We start from the raw sequence: 16,214 nt of genomic DNA, 5'->3' as shown, positions 1-16,214 counted from the left end.
TTCATATTCTATTTTTACAGGAAACCCATTTTAAATCTACGTCAGTTCCTCGAATGCATAGATACTACTCGTCTTGGTTTATGAGCCATAATCCAAAAGAGTAAATCAAGAGGGGTTACTATTGGTTTACACTCCTCTATCCCGGTTTCTGATGTCCAGGAACTTGTTGATCCAGAGGGTAAATATGTGTTTATTAAATGCAAGATCTTCCATCAATTATTTACATTGGCTAATATTTATGTGCCTAACTCTGGACAAGCCTCATTGGTAACAATTGTCTTATCTAAATTAAGAGATTTTCAGGAAAGAGTTGTGGTGTTGGGAGGCGACTCGAATTTAACATTAGATCCATTGTTAGATACGTCAACAGGAAAGTCTCGTGTATCTAGATATCGTCTTAAGAGGCTGAAGCAAATGTTCTACTCGTTACAGTTGATAGACGTCTGGCGTATTTTGCATCCATCTGAGAAAGATTATATATGCTGTTCAGCCACTTATAATACATATAGTAGGATCAATTATTTTTTTAATCTCCAATTATTAGATAGGTATCCAGGATCTCAAATAGGTACCCAACTGTGGTCAGACCATTTCCCACTACATTTTTTAGTGAAAATTTCTAATACATGTAAAATGCACCCAACATGGAAATTGAATGAGAATCTACTGAAAGATCCTCTTGTAAAGGGAGGCTATTGTGGAGACACTGGCAAACTTCTCTATAGACCATGTAGATTATACCATGTCGACTAGTATAAAGTGGGAAGCATTGAAATGTGTCTTAAGAGAAGTTCTTATTTCTCACGGTTCAAGATTGAAAAAAATACATGCTTTATAAAATAAAAATAAGCATAAGTTGCATGCATTAATTGATCAAGCATATTTAAAGCATAGAGAATGGGTGCAACATGTCTTTTATGAATATGTCAATAGAAGTAGTAGGGCCCTAGCAGGTACAATTTCAAAAAAATATTCTTAAAAAGGTTTATATCAATGATGAGATGCCCAAAGCAGGGTCTTGTACACGCTACAGAGCAAATAGCTTCAACCTTTTATGGATTATTCTTCATTATATATTAGAAATACAACAGAATCTTTTTCAGATAGTACTAATTCTTCTCAACTTAGTGACTATAAAACAGACAAATATAAAATACCAAAATAGTATAGGGAGAGCGCTGTAAGAAGCAACAAAGCAGCTAGCCTAAGAGATAGTGACAGCAAATCTAACAGTAACATATATGTATAAAGTGCAGCGCTAAAAAAATATACGATGAATATTATAAAGCATCAAATAAATATTACCGTATTTTTCGCTCCATAAGACGCACTTTTTTCCCCCCAAAAAAGGGGGGAAAATGTCAGTGCGTCTTATGGAGCGAATATAAAAGCGGCCGGTCCAGTATTTCTGCCGCCACCATGTCAGAATACCGGGCCAGCCGCTCAGCTGTTCTCTCCTGCAGGGCCTTCCTCGCTCCAGCGCTGCACACTCTTCCCACGCTTGCTTCTGTGACAGCCGGGTGCCCACTGCGCATGTGCTGCGCTTTGTGAATGATCCGGTGTCTTCTGGGACACATGACAGGTCCCAGAAAGCGCCGGGCCATTCACAAAGCGCAGCGCTTCTCGCACATGCGCAGTGGGCACCCGGCTGTCACAGAAGCCGGCCTGGGAAGAAGAGGGAAGGACAACTCCGTGGAAGTGGGAGCGGGTACCTGTCAAATTTAGGTACCCGCTCCCCCTCCCTCCACAAAGGTCAGCAGTCTCTGTCCATCCCCTGCGCTGTCCGCAGTCTCTGTCCATCCCCTGCGCTGTCCGCAGTCTCTGTCCATCCCCTGCGCTGTCCGCAGTCTCTGTCCATCCCCGGCGCTGTCCGCAGTCTCTGTCCATCCCCTGCGCTGTCCGCAGTCTCTGTCCATCCCCTGCGCTGTCCGCAGTCTCTGTCCATCCCCTGCGCTGTCCGCAGTCTCTGTCCATCCCCTGCGCTGTCCGCAGTCTCTGTCCATCCCCTGCGCTGTCCGCAGTCTCTGTCCATCCCCTGCGCTGTCCGCAGTCTCTGTCCATCCCCTGCGCTGTCCGCAGTCTCTGTCCATCCCCTGCGCTGTCCGCAGTCTCTGTCCATCCCCTGCGCTGTCCGCAGTCTCTGTCCATCCCCTGCGCTGTCCGCAGTCTCTGTCCATCCCCTGCGCTGTCCGCAGTCTCTGTCCATCCCCTGCGCTGTCCGCAGTCTCTGGTCATCCCCTGCGCTGTCCGCAGTCTCTGGTCATCCCCTGCGCTGTCCGCAGTCTCTGGTCATCCCCTGCGCTGTCCGCAGTCTCTGGTCATCCCCTGCGCTGTCCGCAGTCTCTGGTCATCCCCTGCGCTGTCCGCAGTCTCTGGTCATCCCCTGCGCTGTCCGCAGTCTCTGGTCATCCCCTGCGCTGTCCGCAGTCTCTGGTCATCCCCTGCGCTGTCCGCAGTCTCTGGTCATCCCCTGCGCTGTCCGCAGTCTCTGGTCATCCCCTGCGCTGTCCGCAGTCTCTGGTCATCCCCTGCGCTGTCCGCAGTCTCTGGTCATCCCCTGCGCTGTGTCCGCAGTCTCTGGTCATCCCCTGCGCTGTGTCCGCAGTCTCTGGTCATCCCCTGCGCTGTGTCCGCAGTCTCTGGTCATCCCCTGCGCTGTGTCCGCAGTCTCTGGTCATCCCCTGCACTGTGTCCGCAGTCTCTGGTCATCCCCTGCACTGTGTCCACAGTCTCTGGTCATCCCCTGCACTGTGTCCACAGTCTCTGGTCATCCCCTGCACTGTGTCCGCAGTCTCTGGTCATCCCCTGCACTGTGTCCGCAGTCTCTGGTCATCCCCTGCACTGTGTCCGCAGTCTCTGGTCATCCCCTGCACTGTGTCCGCAGTCTCTGGTCATCCCCTGCACTGTGTCCGCAGTCTGGTCATCCCCTGCACTGTGTCCGCAGTCTCTGGTCATCCCCTGCACTGTGTCCGCAGTCTCTGGTCATCCCCTGCACTGTGTCCGCAGTCTCTGGTCATCCCCTGCACTGTGTCCGCAGTCTCTGGTCATCCCCTGCACTGTGTCCGCAGTCTCTGGTCATCCCCTGCACTGTGTCCGCAGTCTCTGGTCATCCCCTGCACTGTGTCCGCAGTCTCTGGTCATCCCCTGCACTGTGTCCGCAGTCTCTGGTCATCCCCTGCACTGTGTCCGCAGTCTCTGGTCATCCCCTGCACTGTGTCCGCAGTCTCTGGTCATCTCCTGCACTGTGTCCGCAGTCTCTGGTCATCTCCTGCACTGTGTCCGCAGTCTCTGGTCATCTCCAGTGACACTGCAAGACACAAGAGCAACGTGGCCAGTTCGAAACAGTGTTGGAGGCTCCAGTGAACATTCCGGCACCACTATGCACTCACCAGAATGCTACTGGTATAGTAGCAGTAATCGTTGATCACTCAGATGCAATGCTCAGAATCTATAGCGAAAAAGACATCCTAGGAGAGAAGCTCACCACAAGGAGCCCAGAAAGCGATATATAGTGTAGTAATTTTATTAAAATGAATAAAAAAAACATTTTACATGAAGAAAAACAAGCGTGGGTGAATTCTCATACCAAGATGGCCACCGCCACGAGTCACAAACACGGCGGCGTGACGTCAGCACGTAGACTCCACCCAACTTGTTTTTAGTGTGCATGCATGTCCTCAGGGGTACACCCATATGGGCAAGAGAAATCCTGTCATTCATCGGTGATCCTCTGTTCACAGAACATAATGCTAGCACGAGGGAAAGATTTTTGCATGAAGCAGCAGCCTACAGGACATAGGATACACACCATTACAGAAAACAAATGGACTGGGTAATGTGTTAGGAATGTAAGGATGCCCCATCATTTGATGGAAATGAAAATTATCAACCTACAGAGGACTGAATTCAAAGATACCCTGAAAATGAAAGAAAAAAAAAATGATGCAGCAGGCTAGTCCATTTTGCTGGAATTTCATTTCAGCAACTCAAGGTGATTGTAGCCCTATTAGTGCATTTGCGACAGGAACAATTGTACTGTCCGTGATACTTTTTTTGTTTGCACTAACATACAATTTTGAGGACAAGCTTTCGGGGAATGTCCCCTTCTTCAGGTCTAAGCAGTACTGAAACAAAGATTTAGCAGAATGTTGGAAGAGATGTAGGGGATGGGAAAAAAAAAAAAAAAAAAAAAAAAAAAAAGCAGAAATAAGACACAGCAAAAGCAAAGTCTGGGGGGAGACAACACTAGCAGAGGCAGTCATGCTTGAGCTGATAGTCATAAAACTGTTGGATAATGATTGAGGAATCCCATGTCCAAATTCAGGCCATTATCTCTTGTGTCAAATAGAATTATCATTCTTAGATCAAAAGTTTTTCTTTCCTGAACGGATTTGAAATTTCCTTTAAGAACTAAAACATTGAGCTCAAGCATGACTGCCTCTGCTAGTGTTGTCTTCCCCCCCCCCCCCCCCACCAAACTTTGCTTTTGCTGTATCTTATCTCTGCTTTTTTTTTTTCCTATCCCCTACATCTCTTCCAACATTCTGCTAAGTCTTTGTTTCAGTACTGCTTAGACCTGAAGAAGGGGACATTCCCCGAAAGCTTGTCCTCAAAATTGTATGTTAGTGCAAATATAAAAAGTATCACGGACAGTACTCAATTGTTCATTTCAGCAACTCAAATGGTACTCAGTAGTTTGTATGGCCCCCATGTCTTTGTATGCATGCCTGACAACGGTCGAGGCATGCTCCCAATGAGACAACGAATGGTGTCCTGGGGTATTTCCTGCCAGATCTGGACCAGAGCATCACTGAGCTACTGAATAGTCTGAGGTGCAACCTGGCGGCATCAGATGGAACGAAACATGACATCCCAGAGGAGGCCATTCAATTGTATCAATTCCTTCATCCTCCTGGAACTGCCTGCATACTCTCGCCACATGAGGCCGGGCACTGTGAGGAACCCAGGACCCACTGCACCAGTGGGTACAAGGATTTCATCCTGATACCTAATGGCAGTCAGGGTGCCATTGTTTAGCCTGTAGAGGTCTGTGCATCCCTCTATGGATATGCCTCCCCAGACCATCACTGACTCACCACCAAAATGGTCATGCTGAATGATGTTACAGGCAGCAGAACGTTCTCCATGGCTTCTCCAGACCCTTTCACGTCTGTCACATGTGCTCAGGGTGAACCTGCTCTCATCTGTGAAAAGCACAGGGTGCCAGTTTATTCTAGTGTTCAATGGCAAATGCTAATCGAGCTCTATGGTGCCAGGCAGTGAGCACAGGGCCCACTAGAGGATGTCGGGCCCTCAAGCCACCCTCATGAAGTCTGTTTCTGATTGTTTGGTCAGAGACATTTGCACCAGTAGCCTGCTGGAGGTCATTTTGTAGGGCTCTGGCAGTGCTCATCCTATTCCTCCTTGCACAAATAAGCAGATACCAGTCCTGCTGATGGGTTAAGGACCTTCTATGGCCCTGTCCAGCTCTCCTACCTGTAGTCACAATGACCCTAGCCAAATGCAAAACCAATGAAAAACAGTGAAAAAAGATGAGTAGGGAAAAACATTTCAGTGCCCCCCCCCCCCCCCCCCCGTAAAACCATTCCTGGCTTGAGGCTTGTCTCATTGTTACCCATCTAGTGCATCTGTTAATTTCATTAACACGAAAGCAGCTGAAACAGATTAACAACCCCCTGCTAATTAACTGGCCATATTAATATCCCAGGAGTTTAATTGACTTGATGCTATACTCTGATTAAAAACTGTTCCTTTAATTTCTTTGAGCAGTGTACTTCTTTAATTTTAGTGACTATAAAAACAGGCTGAAAAGAATCTGGATTTGGGTATGGGATGGGTACCAATTTTAACAGCTTCCCGCCAAGTTTATGTGCATCAACAGCCTGGGTGGGAGCTTCCAAGATTGCAGGAGGGTGTATACATGCGTCCTCCTGTGTAGGCTGCTTGTGCTCGGCTTTTAGAGAATGTGGTGACGCCCTTGGACACAGCAAATCACAGATCAGGGTACATGGCCAATGAAACTGGCCCTGTACCGTGTGATTACTGTAACCAATCACAGCAATCACACTTGTAAACAAAGGCTGAATGCTGCAGCCATTTCTCTCACAGCGATTGTCATCTGACCACAGCAAATTAAAAAAAAAAAAAAACACCCCCACCTGAGCATACTGGCATCACATCAGTGCAGTATCACAATGGTGACATTGTACCTGTCTATTGATCAGAGACACTGGCTGCTGCTCCAGTGACGCTGTGATAGAGACTTACTAAAATTGGAGCGTGCAAATTCTGGTGCACTCTGCAGAGAAACCAATCAGCTTCCAGGGTTTATTGTAAAAACGTAATTGACTATGCTGAAGTCAGAAGCTCATCGGCTACTATGCACATCTGACCGGATTCTGAGTACTCTGGTTTTAGTAAATCTTCCTCTGTATGTCAGAGCAGCAAGCCATCGTCTCTGATCACCATCTCAGCAGTACAATGTCACTAGACGAGTGCAGCCAGTCACACAGTGTCCCCAATCACCACTACACCAGTTAAAGTGCCACCATAAGCCGGGGCATCTGTACACCCCAAGCCCTCACCTACGCAGCTAAAAAGGGCAGCAGTTAGGGGATGGCTACACTGAGGCACAACAGTGAGGTTTTACCGCCGCCAACCTCACATGTGAACAAGCCCTAATAATGAATCCAGTCAGTGTCTGTGTCCACCAACACACTGGTCACAGTGCCCAAAAATGTGATAGTCAGTCATGAAATTAGATGTGTAATTTATGCCCTTAGAACACCTGGAGGTGTTGCTTGGATTTTGGGCATCTCTATGTGGTTAGGCTATGAAGTCTCACATATGTAGTATCACCATACTTGGAAGGAGTAGCAGAATACCTTTTAAAGCGTAATTCTAAGTATGCCTATACTGTGTTAAAAATATTTTACTAATTAACATATTTGTGCAAAAAATACCTTTTTCATTTTCAGTCCGAATTTTCCAAAACTTGCGTCCAAAAAAAACTGACGACATCTTCAAAAGACATGACTTTTAGAAAATATTTCTAAAGTTTCTGAGTGTTTGCTTTCCAAAATGTGGTCATTTTGTGGATGTTTCCACTGCCCTGGCACTTCAAGGACTCAAAAAATAAGATGGATAGTTAGGAAATTAGACATGCAATTTATGCTCCCTGAAAGCCCAAAAGGAGCTCCTTGGATTTTGGGCACCTTTATAAGTCCAGGCTGCAAAAACGACTCGCATATGTGGTATTCCCATACTCGGGAGCATATGTGTTTTGGAATGTAATTGTACATTTTTGTATGTGGAATGTAAGAAAACTTGTTAAAATGCAGTTTTCACATCTCGTTTTATTGCATGTAAACAGATTGCTTCATGATGGGTATTCCTCCACTCCACCATCAGAAGATGAGTGGATTTCTGAAGTTTATAAATATATTTATATTGAGAAACATACGTACCTCTCTTACAATGCTCTACACACAAGTTTGCTGCAATAATGTCTAGTTGGGTAGATGCAATGGGCCTGTCTATTACCCTTTGTTGAGAATGTTGTACTTATTGCTACTTGTGGGAAATCTATTAGTTTGGCAAGTATGATAGCGGTGTACAGGTGATATATCCACATAAAGAAAACTTGTAGGCTTAGTGCATTTTTTTTCTATTTTTAGTTCTGTTATTTTGTGTGACAGTTTGTCTCTATGTCATTTTGCATACATTGGACTGTCTACTTTCCAAAAAGGGATCATTTTGGAGGTATTTCTACTATCCTGGCATTTTAGGGCCTCAAGAAATGAGAATAAACAGTCAGTAAATTATGACTGATCGATTTTCAAATATGTACTGTTAGGGTTGCACCGATAGCAATTATTTTCACAAGTATTCATACTCACTGATATCGAGTACCGATACCTTTTGTGGTGCAATTTGAGCCCAAACAAAATGAATAGGCTCAAACTGCACTGCAAAGAATTGCATGCAATTTGAACAGGAATGCAGTGCAATTCCTTTTCGAAATGTATGTGGTTTCCCACACCGCTCCTTTGTGAACCCAGGCTTGTCATAGTGACTTCAGTTTGGGTTCACACAGAAGTAGTGCGGGAAACCGCATTCCTGTTCAAATTGCATGCAATTCTTTGCAGTGCAATTTGAGCCTATTAATTTTGGGCTCAAATTACACCGCAAAAGGTATCGGTACTTGATATCAGCAAGTATTTGACTGAAAGTATTGGAATTTGTACCCGTCGATAAATATCCGCTATCGGTGCAACCCCATGTACTTTTTTCACCAAAGAAAAAGAAATGTAGCAAAATAAAAAATTTTCCCCCAAATGTATAAAGAAAGATTTACAAAATTTTATGACAAACCAGCAAAAAGTAAGAAACAGGAGGCAATTAAAGGAAAAGTGAACCTTAAGTTAGAAAAAAAAAATTGCTTTTTTTTGGAGCCTGAAAAGCATTGCACTAGTGATCAACAGCAATAGCATTCTGTTTTCTTTCTATTGCTTTATGTGAAATCCGTGGTGTTCCTGCCAGTCCCTCTGCTTTCCTAATATAACCGAGCACAGCTAAAAAACTGACCATGTTGTTCTTCTGCTTAATGTGCTCAGTCTGCTCTCCTCCAATGATCAAACTTGGCACTGGCAGCTCAACTCCCTCCCCCCCGGAACAGCCTTTCACTCAGTGTACTGCTGCTTCCCCCCCACAGCTCTTATACCTATGACAGCAGAGGGTATGTAATCACTTTCATTTCTATTTTAAACTAAATGGGTTGTTTTACAAGGTGAGGGTTTACAAATCACTTTAAGCTCAGAATATGGGCACTACCATTTAAATATGTTAAGTACACCCCTATGTATAATACTTATACACAATACTGGTCCTACTTTCAAGCATCTATGTTTTTCACACTGGTTACATTTTACTGATCCATGACATTTTATGACCTGTTCCTTTCGTCCATTGTTATCCCTGGTACCTCAGGGCCTACTGGTTTTTTCTGTTTTTTTTCTCTGTTTGTAAAATCTAAATAAAACTATATTCAACCATAAATGTCATGTTAAAAATTGCTAGTTTCAAACAGGTCAAACTCATCATCCAACTTCACTAGTGAGTCACTGTTTTGGGACAATGTAGGTAAAAATTTCAGTTTCCCCCTTTGTATACTTGGTCTAGCTCAGTAAATAGGTCCCAGGATAAACATTGAAGAAAAAAAAAAAAACAAACAAAAAAAAAAACACAAGCACATTACAAAGTCAGTGAAGGTTGTACAAATAATAATATCATTGACTAAAATGAAGGATGAATATGGCAAATATAACACTATAACAAAAAAATCTGAAACACTTATTATATTTTAATAATAATTTAAACAATTATTATATTTTGTTTAGTTGTTTCTAAGTAGGCTGTGAAACAGAGAGTAAAGCTGTGAATATACAAACTGATCTTTATACTTCTAATTGGTAATCACCTGCTGGAAATCAAGATTCAAGTTCATTTAGCCTCAATATCCATATCAATGTTAGGTGATTGACCTAAAAAAGTAGGTTGCGCGAATGCAGTTTAATTAATACCTGCTGTAAAGATGTACAGTTCTGACAAGATCCTGCAGCTTCTGATGCAATTCCTGCAACCTTTGAGTGATTCTCCCCAGGCATCATGGTGCATGAACTAATAAAGTGGCCTTATCAGCTTGGAAAATGGGATTTAAATCTGAAAATAAGAAAAACAAATACGTTAAACTACATGTAAAAGCATGCCATGCACTTTTTCTTCAAATAAAGTACCTACAGATTTAGTTTATCTAGCTTCATTCATGATGGTTCTGAAGAATGCTTACTATTGTGGACCTCTGTAACATAAAAACAATGCCAGGGTGGAATAAAAATACCATGCAAAAAAGCAGGGTAGATAAAAATTTGTGTTTTTTTTTGCCTTTTGTATTTCAATATTTTTATTAATTTATAAACAGTTTAAGACAGGAGCAGCAAAACACGCCCACGCGGGGGCTATCAATTGCACATAAAAAACAAAATTAGAAAAAACAGTGCTCTAACACCAACAGAGCAAAAGATGCATCCACACAGGGGCTATTAATGGCACATAAATTACAAAAATATTAGCAGAACACAGACAATAACTCAAAATAAAGGCAGCTATCCACTGCCACCCCAAAAACAAACAGAAAAAGAAAAGAGGAGTACAAAAGGAAAAAGATAACAAGACCAAGAGCAGGGGTCCAAGAACGCCAATACCGAGCAACATCACAACCCCAGACTAGCCGGGGGGAGCGAAATAAAGGCATATTGCAACCACAGCTCCCATATTTTCAAGAATTTCCATTGGGAGTTGTTGCAGATACTCGACATGTTCATTGAGCATCATAGTGGTCATACGGTCCTCCACCCCCTGAAGAGGGATAAACGGGCTCTTCTAGGCCTGAGCAATTGTTCTACTGGCCAACAAAAACAAATAGGAAGCCAATTTTTAATGGTGAGCCAAGGAGCCCGGTATGGGACAATGAAGCAAAGCATACCTAGCATCCCTGCGAATGGAGAGAAGGAACAAGGTGAAAAGGAGGCCAAACACACGAGACCAAAAATTAAACAGTCTCGGGCATGACCACCAGATATGCAATACATCACCACGATGGCCACAACCCAGAAAGCATCGATCACTGCAGCTAAGGTTTGCCTGGCCCAAACCCAATACCAACGAAACAATACTTTGTATGCTGCCTCCAGCGTGGTCGTATTAAATGAACATTTAGCTATAAGGGACCAGGCCCTCTTCCTCATCCTCCAAATCCACGACTGCCCCCAGGTCGCGCTCCCACGACATATGAGATAGAAGTATTCGTCAAGCGTCTGTTCAAAGCTGCATAAAGAAGGAAAAGAAGGCCCGGGCCGCCTGGACGCTGTTGGCAAAGCAGTTCAAAGGCAGATTTCTGGTACAGGAAAGCGGAAGTACCCCACAGTGAGGTCAGCCAATACCGCAATTGAAGGTAACGAAAAAATTCCGCCGGAGGGACATCTCCTAATTTATTTATTTTCTGATTTTTTTTTTTTAGCAAATTTATTTTAATAAAATGCCTTTGGAGTAAAAATTATCTAAAGATAGTTTTTTTATTTAAGATACATTAATAATTTAGTTTATTCAGCATGAAATGGAGCTTAGTTATGTAGCATGAGGCTGTATATTCTGCAATATTTACATTTTTGTAAACTCATTCAATGAATCCAAGCTCTGCGAGATAACATACACTGCATTGATGCATTTACATAATTCCACAGTAAACATGAGAAAAGACATGAAATAAAAGAATTTGAGCAGTTCTTCAACTATGTGTGACTAACTTATTAACCTAAAATCGGTTCTGATATCACTGTTTTACTAAAAAATATTCTAAAAGGAAACCTTTATTTGGCTGCAAATATTAAAGATTCTAAACTACCAGCAAGAATGATTCGGATTCCTTACATTTAAAAAGCACCTGTAATTTTAGATCCATCATGGCAGCGCCTGTTAGCGGGCATCCACTCACCTGCTGCCGCCACGTCCCTCACTTTGTTGTGTCACTGCCGCATCACCAGCCGTCCCAATAAAGTGACTGGGATTGTCGATGAGTCAACAGTGGGTCAGAAGAACAGCCGCTGCAGGACAGAGATGACAGTTGCTGTTTAAAAATTATGATTTAAATCGAGCCTTTTCACTAGTGATTTAAATCAAATCCACCCTGCATAAAAGAATTAAAAAAGTAACATTTCTAACATATACCAGTCTCTGAAACCTCTATAGTATGTTTTCTAACATGCTGTGGCTTATGTTGACGGATCATGAGTTGAAACATGCCCACAGCACAATACTAAAACTGGTTATCCAGCCAGAAAAATCACTACCATCTGAGGGAACGAATAGAATAATTTGCTCCCATAAAGTTCTCTGTAGCAACTCTTGGCCAGGAACTGGGGATGTAAAAGGGCACTGTTATGTGGTGCAGTAATAGTCTCTGCCTTTAACCACTTGACCTCCAGAAGGTTTCACCCCCTTCCTGACTAGGGCATTTTTTGCTATTTTGGCACTGCGCTACTTTAACTGGTAATTGCGCAGTCATGCAACGCTGTACCCAAATTAAAGTTATATTCTTTTACACAAAAATGGAGCTTTCTTTTGGTTGCATTTGATCACCACTGTTTTTTTTTTAATTTTTTGCAATATTAACAAAAAAATATTTGAAAAAAAACAAAATATGTTCTACTTTCTGTTATTAACCACTTAAATACCAGGCAGTTTTATCTCCTTCCTGCCCCGGCCAAATTTTCAGCGCTCTCACAGTATGCATGACAATTGTGCGGTCATGCAACATTGTACCCAAACTAAATTTTTATCATTTGTTCACATAACTATAGCTTTCTTTTGGTGGCATTTAATCGCCCCTGGGCTTTTTATTTTTTGTAAATAAATGAAAATAAAGAGACAAAAAGAGAAAAAAAAAAAAAACACAACACTTTTTGTCTTCGTTTCTTTTATAACATTTTGTAAATAAAAAATTATTCTTCATAAATTTAGGCTGAAATGTATACGGCTACATTTCTTTGGTGAAAATAGCCCAAATTAGTGTATATTATTTAGTCTGTAGGAAAGTTATAGAGTTGACAAACTATGGTGTATATCTGAAAATTACTCAATCCTGATGTACTGATGGCCTCATTTCTTGAGGCCCAAAAATGTCAGGGCAGTATAGATCTCCCCAAAATTACCCATTTTTGTAAAGTAGACAGTCTGCTGTATTTAGTAAGATGCATGGGGAGTTCTTTAAAGTTGTAATTTTTCAGCATAATTTTTTGGAAAAATATACAAATGAAAAAAACATTAATTTTCCCCATACTGTCACCAATGCAGTACAGCATCATCATATAACAAGTGTGGCGGTGATCGGGGACACTGGTGACAGTATAAAAAAAAATATATATATATATATATATTTTTTTTTTTTTTTTTTTTTTAAATTACTTTTTTTTTTTATAAAACACTGACCAGAGTAATATAAATGTTACCAGAAACATTGTACTGCTCTGGGGAAGTAATCAGTATTTTTGGTTTTTTTTTTGCACATTATAAATTGCCTACAGCAGTGAATTTCACTGCTCTAGACAAGCATTTAACTGAACGAAATTGATTCTTTCAGTGTTTTTTGTTGCGATTAGCTGTGATTGGCCACAGCTAATCACATGACACAGATGGGCTGTGATTGGCTCAGTCTGTACCATGTGATCACAGTGACCAATCACCGCTAGCAACACAATTGCATACAATGGATGGCATTGAAGAAAGCCATTCATTGTTTGCAATTATGTGATGGACACAGCCGGTAACAGATCTCACCACAGCACAACCCCGTGGGCGCACACGAGGCGGCAATCCGGAAGAACGTCATACGACGTCCACCTGGATCGATTAACGCATCGCTCGGCCATCATTTTGCTGTTGGCCGGGTGGGAACTGGTTAAAAAATGGGGGCATGGCTTGAAGATCAGCAAAGATGGCCACACAATGAGGGAGCACCATGATCCCGATGACATCCAGCCCTTCTCCCCACCTCCCTGTGAGTCACAGCATGGGGAAACTTACGGGACACACCGCAATCTTGCTCCTGCCGACCTGTCATGTATTCCTCAGCCAGAGACATCACAGACATATTCAGAGCTCAGTCCTCGGCCAGGAACAGCATGGCTCTTGGCAAGATGGTGCCAGCCAGACAGAATGAGGATCTCAGCGAGGATTCACAGATGGCTTGGGAAGATGTGGTGAGAAAATATAATCACACTGAGCAGCCTTTAAAATTTCTCTGATAAGACTGATAATAAAAGCACCCTGTCAGCAGCAATCACTGACCTAAAAGCAAACATTTTGGTACTCTCAGAACAAATTACCTCAGTGGAAAATTATGTTAAAGGTGAGAAAGAGCAATCTAGAGACTGAAACAAGTCACTGACTCCTATACCAAGCATTTCATCGAGATGGACAGACTCACAGAGGACCTGGATATTAGAGGCAGGAGAAATAATATACAAGTGAGGGGTATCCCTGAGACTGTCATCTGAACAAATATCACATGTGCTCCAAAAAGGTCTTTAACAAAATCCTTGAGAAACCACTAGACTTTGAGATAGAATTTAAGTGGGCCTATAGAGCACTGAGGGCAAGGGGCCCAGAGTCTGCTCCCCAGGGACATAGTTTGCTGTCGACAGAGTTTCCCTTTGAAAGAAGAGATACTAGACAAGGTGGAGACAAAGCAAATTAAATAACCTTAAATGGGGACTATCACTCTATACCAAGATCTACAGTGCCTTGAAAAGGTATTCACAGCCCTTGAAATTTTCCACGTTTTGTCATGTTACAACCAAAAACGTAAATGTATTTTATTGGGATTTTATGTGATAGACCAAAACACAAAGTGGTACATAATTGCAAAGTGGAAGGAAAATGATAATTGGTTTTCAAAGTTTTTTCCAAATAAATTTCTGAAAAGTGTGGCATGCATTTGTATTCAGCCCCCTTTACTCTGATACCTCTAACTAAAATCTAGTGGAACCAATTGCCTTCACAAGTCACCTAATTAGTAAATAGATTCCACCTGTGTATAATTTAATCTCAGTATAAATACAGCTGTTCTGTGAAGCCCTCAGAGGTTTGTTAGAGAAAATTAGTGAACAAAAAAACATGAAAGCCAAGGAACACACCAGACAGGTCAGGGATAAAGTTGTGGAGTAGTTTAAAGCAGCCTTAGACTATATAAAAAAATCCCAATCTTTGAACATCTCATGGAGCACTGTTCAATCCATCATCCAAAAATAGAAAGAGCATGGCAAAACTGCAAACCTACCAAGAAATGTCTGTCCACGTAAACTGACAGGCCGGGCAAGAAGAGCATTAATCAGAGAAGCAGACAATAGGCCCATGGTAACTCTGAAGAAGCTGCAGAGATCAATAGCTCAGGTGGGAGAGTCTGTCAACAGGACCACAAATCTGTCCTTTATGGAAGAGTGGCAAGAAGAAAACCATTGTTGAAAGAAAGAAGTCCTGTTTGCAGTTTGCGAGAAGCCATGTGGGGGACACAGCAAACATGTGGAAGAAGGTGCTCTGGTCAGATGAGACCAAAATGTAACTTTAAATTTTAAGTTTACCTGCAAGGAAACGCATGAAGTCATCATTGCTTTGCACAAAAAGGGATTCACAGGCAAGGATATTGCTACTATATTGCTGCTACTAAGATTGCAACCTAAATCAACCATTTATCAGATCATCAAGAATTTCAAGAGTGGAAAAGAACAAACAAGGGCGCACTCTCATCGTGCATTACCGTGGTATAACACGTATTTAATAAATGAAAAGAGGATATATACTCACAAACCAACGTGATAAAAGGCAGTAAAAGTGGTCCACAAGGACAGTCGCAATATATCTGTGTCTAATGGTGCAGATAGGCTAATGTATTTCGGGAGCTAAACCCCCTTCCTCAGAGCTAGCTAGTATATATCCTCTTTTCATTTATTAAATACGTGTTATACCACGGTAATGCACGATGAGAGTACGCCCTTGTTTGTTCTTTTCCACTAGTGGTCAGATTCCTCGATCTTAAAAGGGCAGCACCTCTTCAGTTGGCATTTTGGCATCACCTTGGTTGTATGAAGACTGGAGCGCTGGTTTCGTTCCTTCATCTTTTTAAGAATTTCAAGAGGTTCAATTGTTGTGAAGAAGGTTTCAGGGCGCCCAAGAAAGTCCAGCAACTGCCAGGACCATCTCCTAAAATTGATTCAGCTGCGGGATCGGGGCATGACCAGTTCAGAGCTTGCTGAGGAATAGTAGTAGGCAGGCATGAGTGTATCTGCACGCACAGTGAGGCGAAGACTTTGAGGATGGTCTGGTATCAAGAAGGGCAGCAAAGAAGCCACTTCTCTCCAGGAAAACATCTGAGACAGACTGATATTCTGCAAAAGGTACAGGGATTGGACTGCTGAGGATTGGAGTAAAGTAATTTTCTCTGATGAATCCCCTTTCCAATTGTTAGGGGCATCTGGGAAAAACCTTGTCCGAAGAAGTAAAGGTGAGAGCCACCATCAGTCCTGTGTCATGCCAACAGTAACACATACTTAGGCTATTCATGTGTGAGGTTACTTCTCAGT

The 16,214-nt window shown here is 42.5% G+C and overlaps 1 protein-coding gene across 7 annotated transcripts in view; it reads right to left on the bottom strand.

Annotated features, from left to right (window-relative positions):
• The window catches only part of ICE1 (interactor of little elongation complex ELL subunit 1), a 304,724-nt gene that overhangs the window by 259,021 nt on the left and 29,489 nt on the right, over nt 1–16,214 (bottom strand). For 5 of the 7 annotated variants that reach the window (XR_016313265.1, XM_089681038.1, XM_089681033.1 and 2 more), the window contains exons 2-3: nt 11,573–11,681; nt 9,603–9,741 (exon numbers count right to left, since the gene is read on the bottom strand). Coding sequence is in view for 6 of the 7 variants with exons in the window: in XM_089681038.1 (XP_089537164.1) it covers nt 9,603–9,689 (87 nt within the window). In the remaining variant the exon portion in view is untranslated. The remainder of the gene's footprint in view (nt 1–9,602; nt 9,742–11,572; nt 11,682–16,214) is intronic. The other 2 variants (XM_089681034.1, XM_089681035.1) reach the window with 2 other exon arrangements.

The sequence above is a fragment of the Staurois parvus genome, unplaced genomic scaffold, assembly GCF_062004578.1.
Source record: "Staurois parvus isolate SC_StPar_1 unplaced genomic scaffold, SC_StPar_1.0 ptg000257l, whole genome shotgun sequence".
Taxonomy (NCBI): Eukaryota; Metazoa; Chordata; class Amphibia; order Anura; family Ranidae; genus Staurois; species Staurois parvus.
Note: the sequence above shows the minus strand (reverse complement) of the source record. Positions and strands in the feature narration are given on the sequence as shown.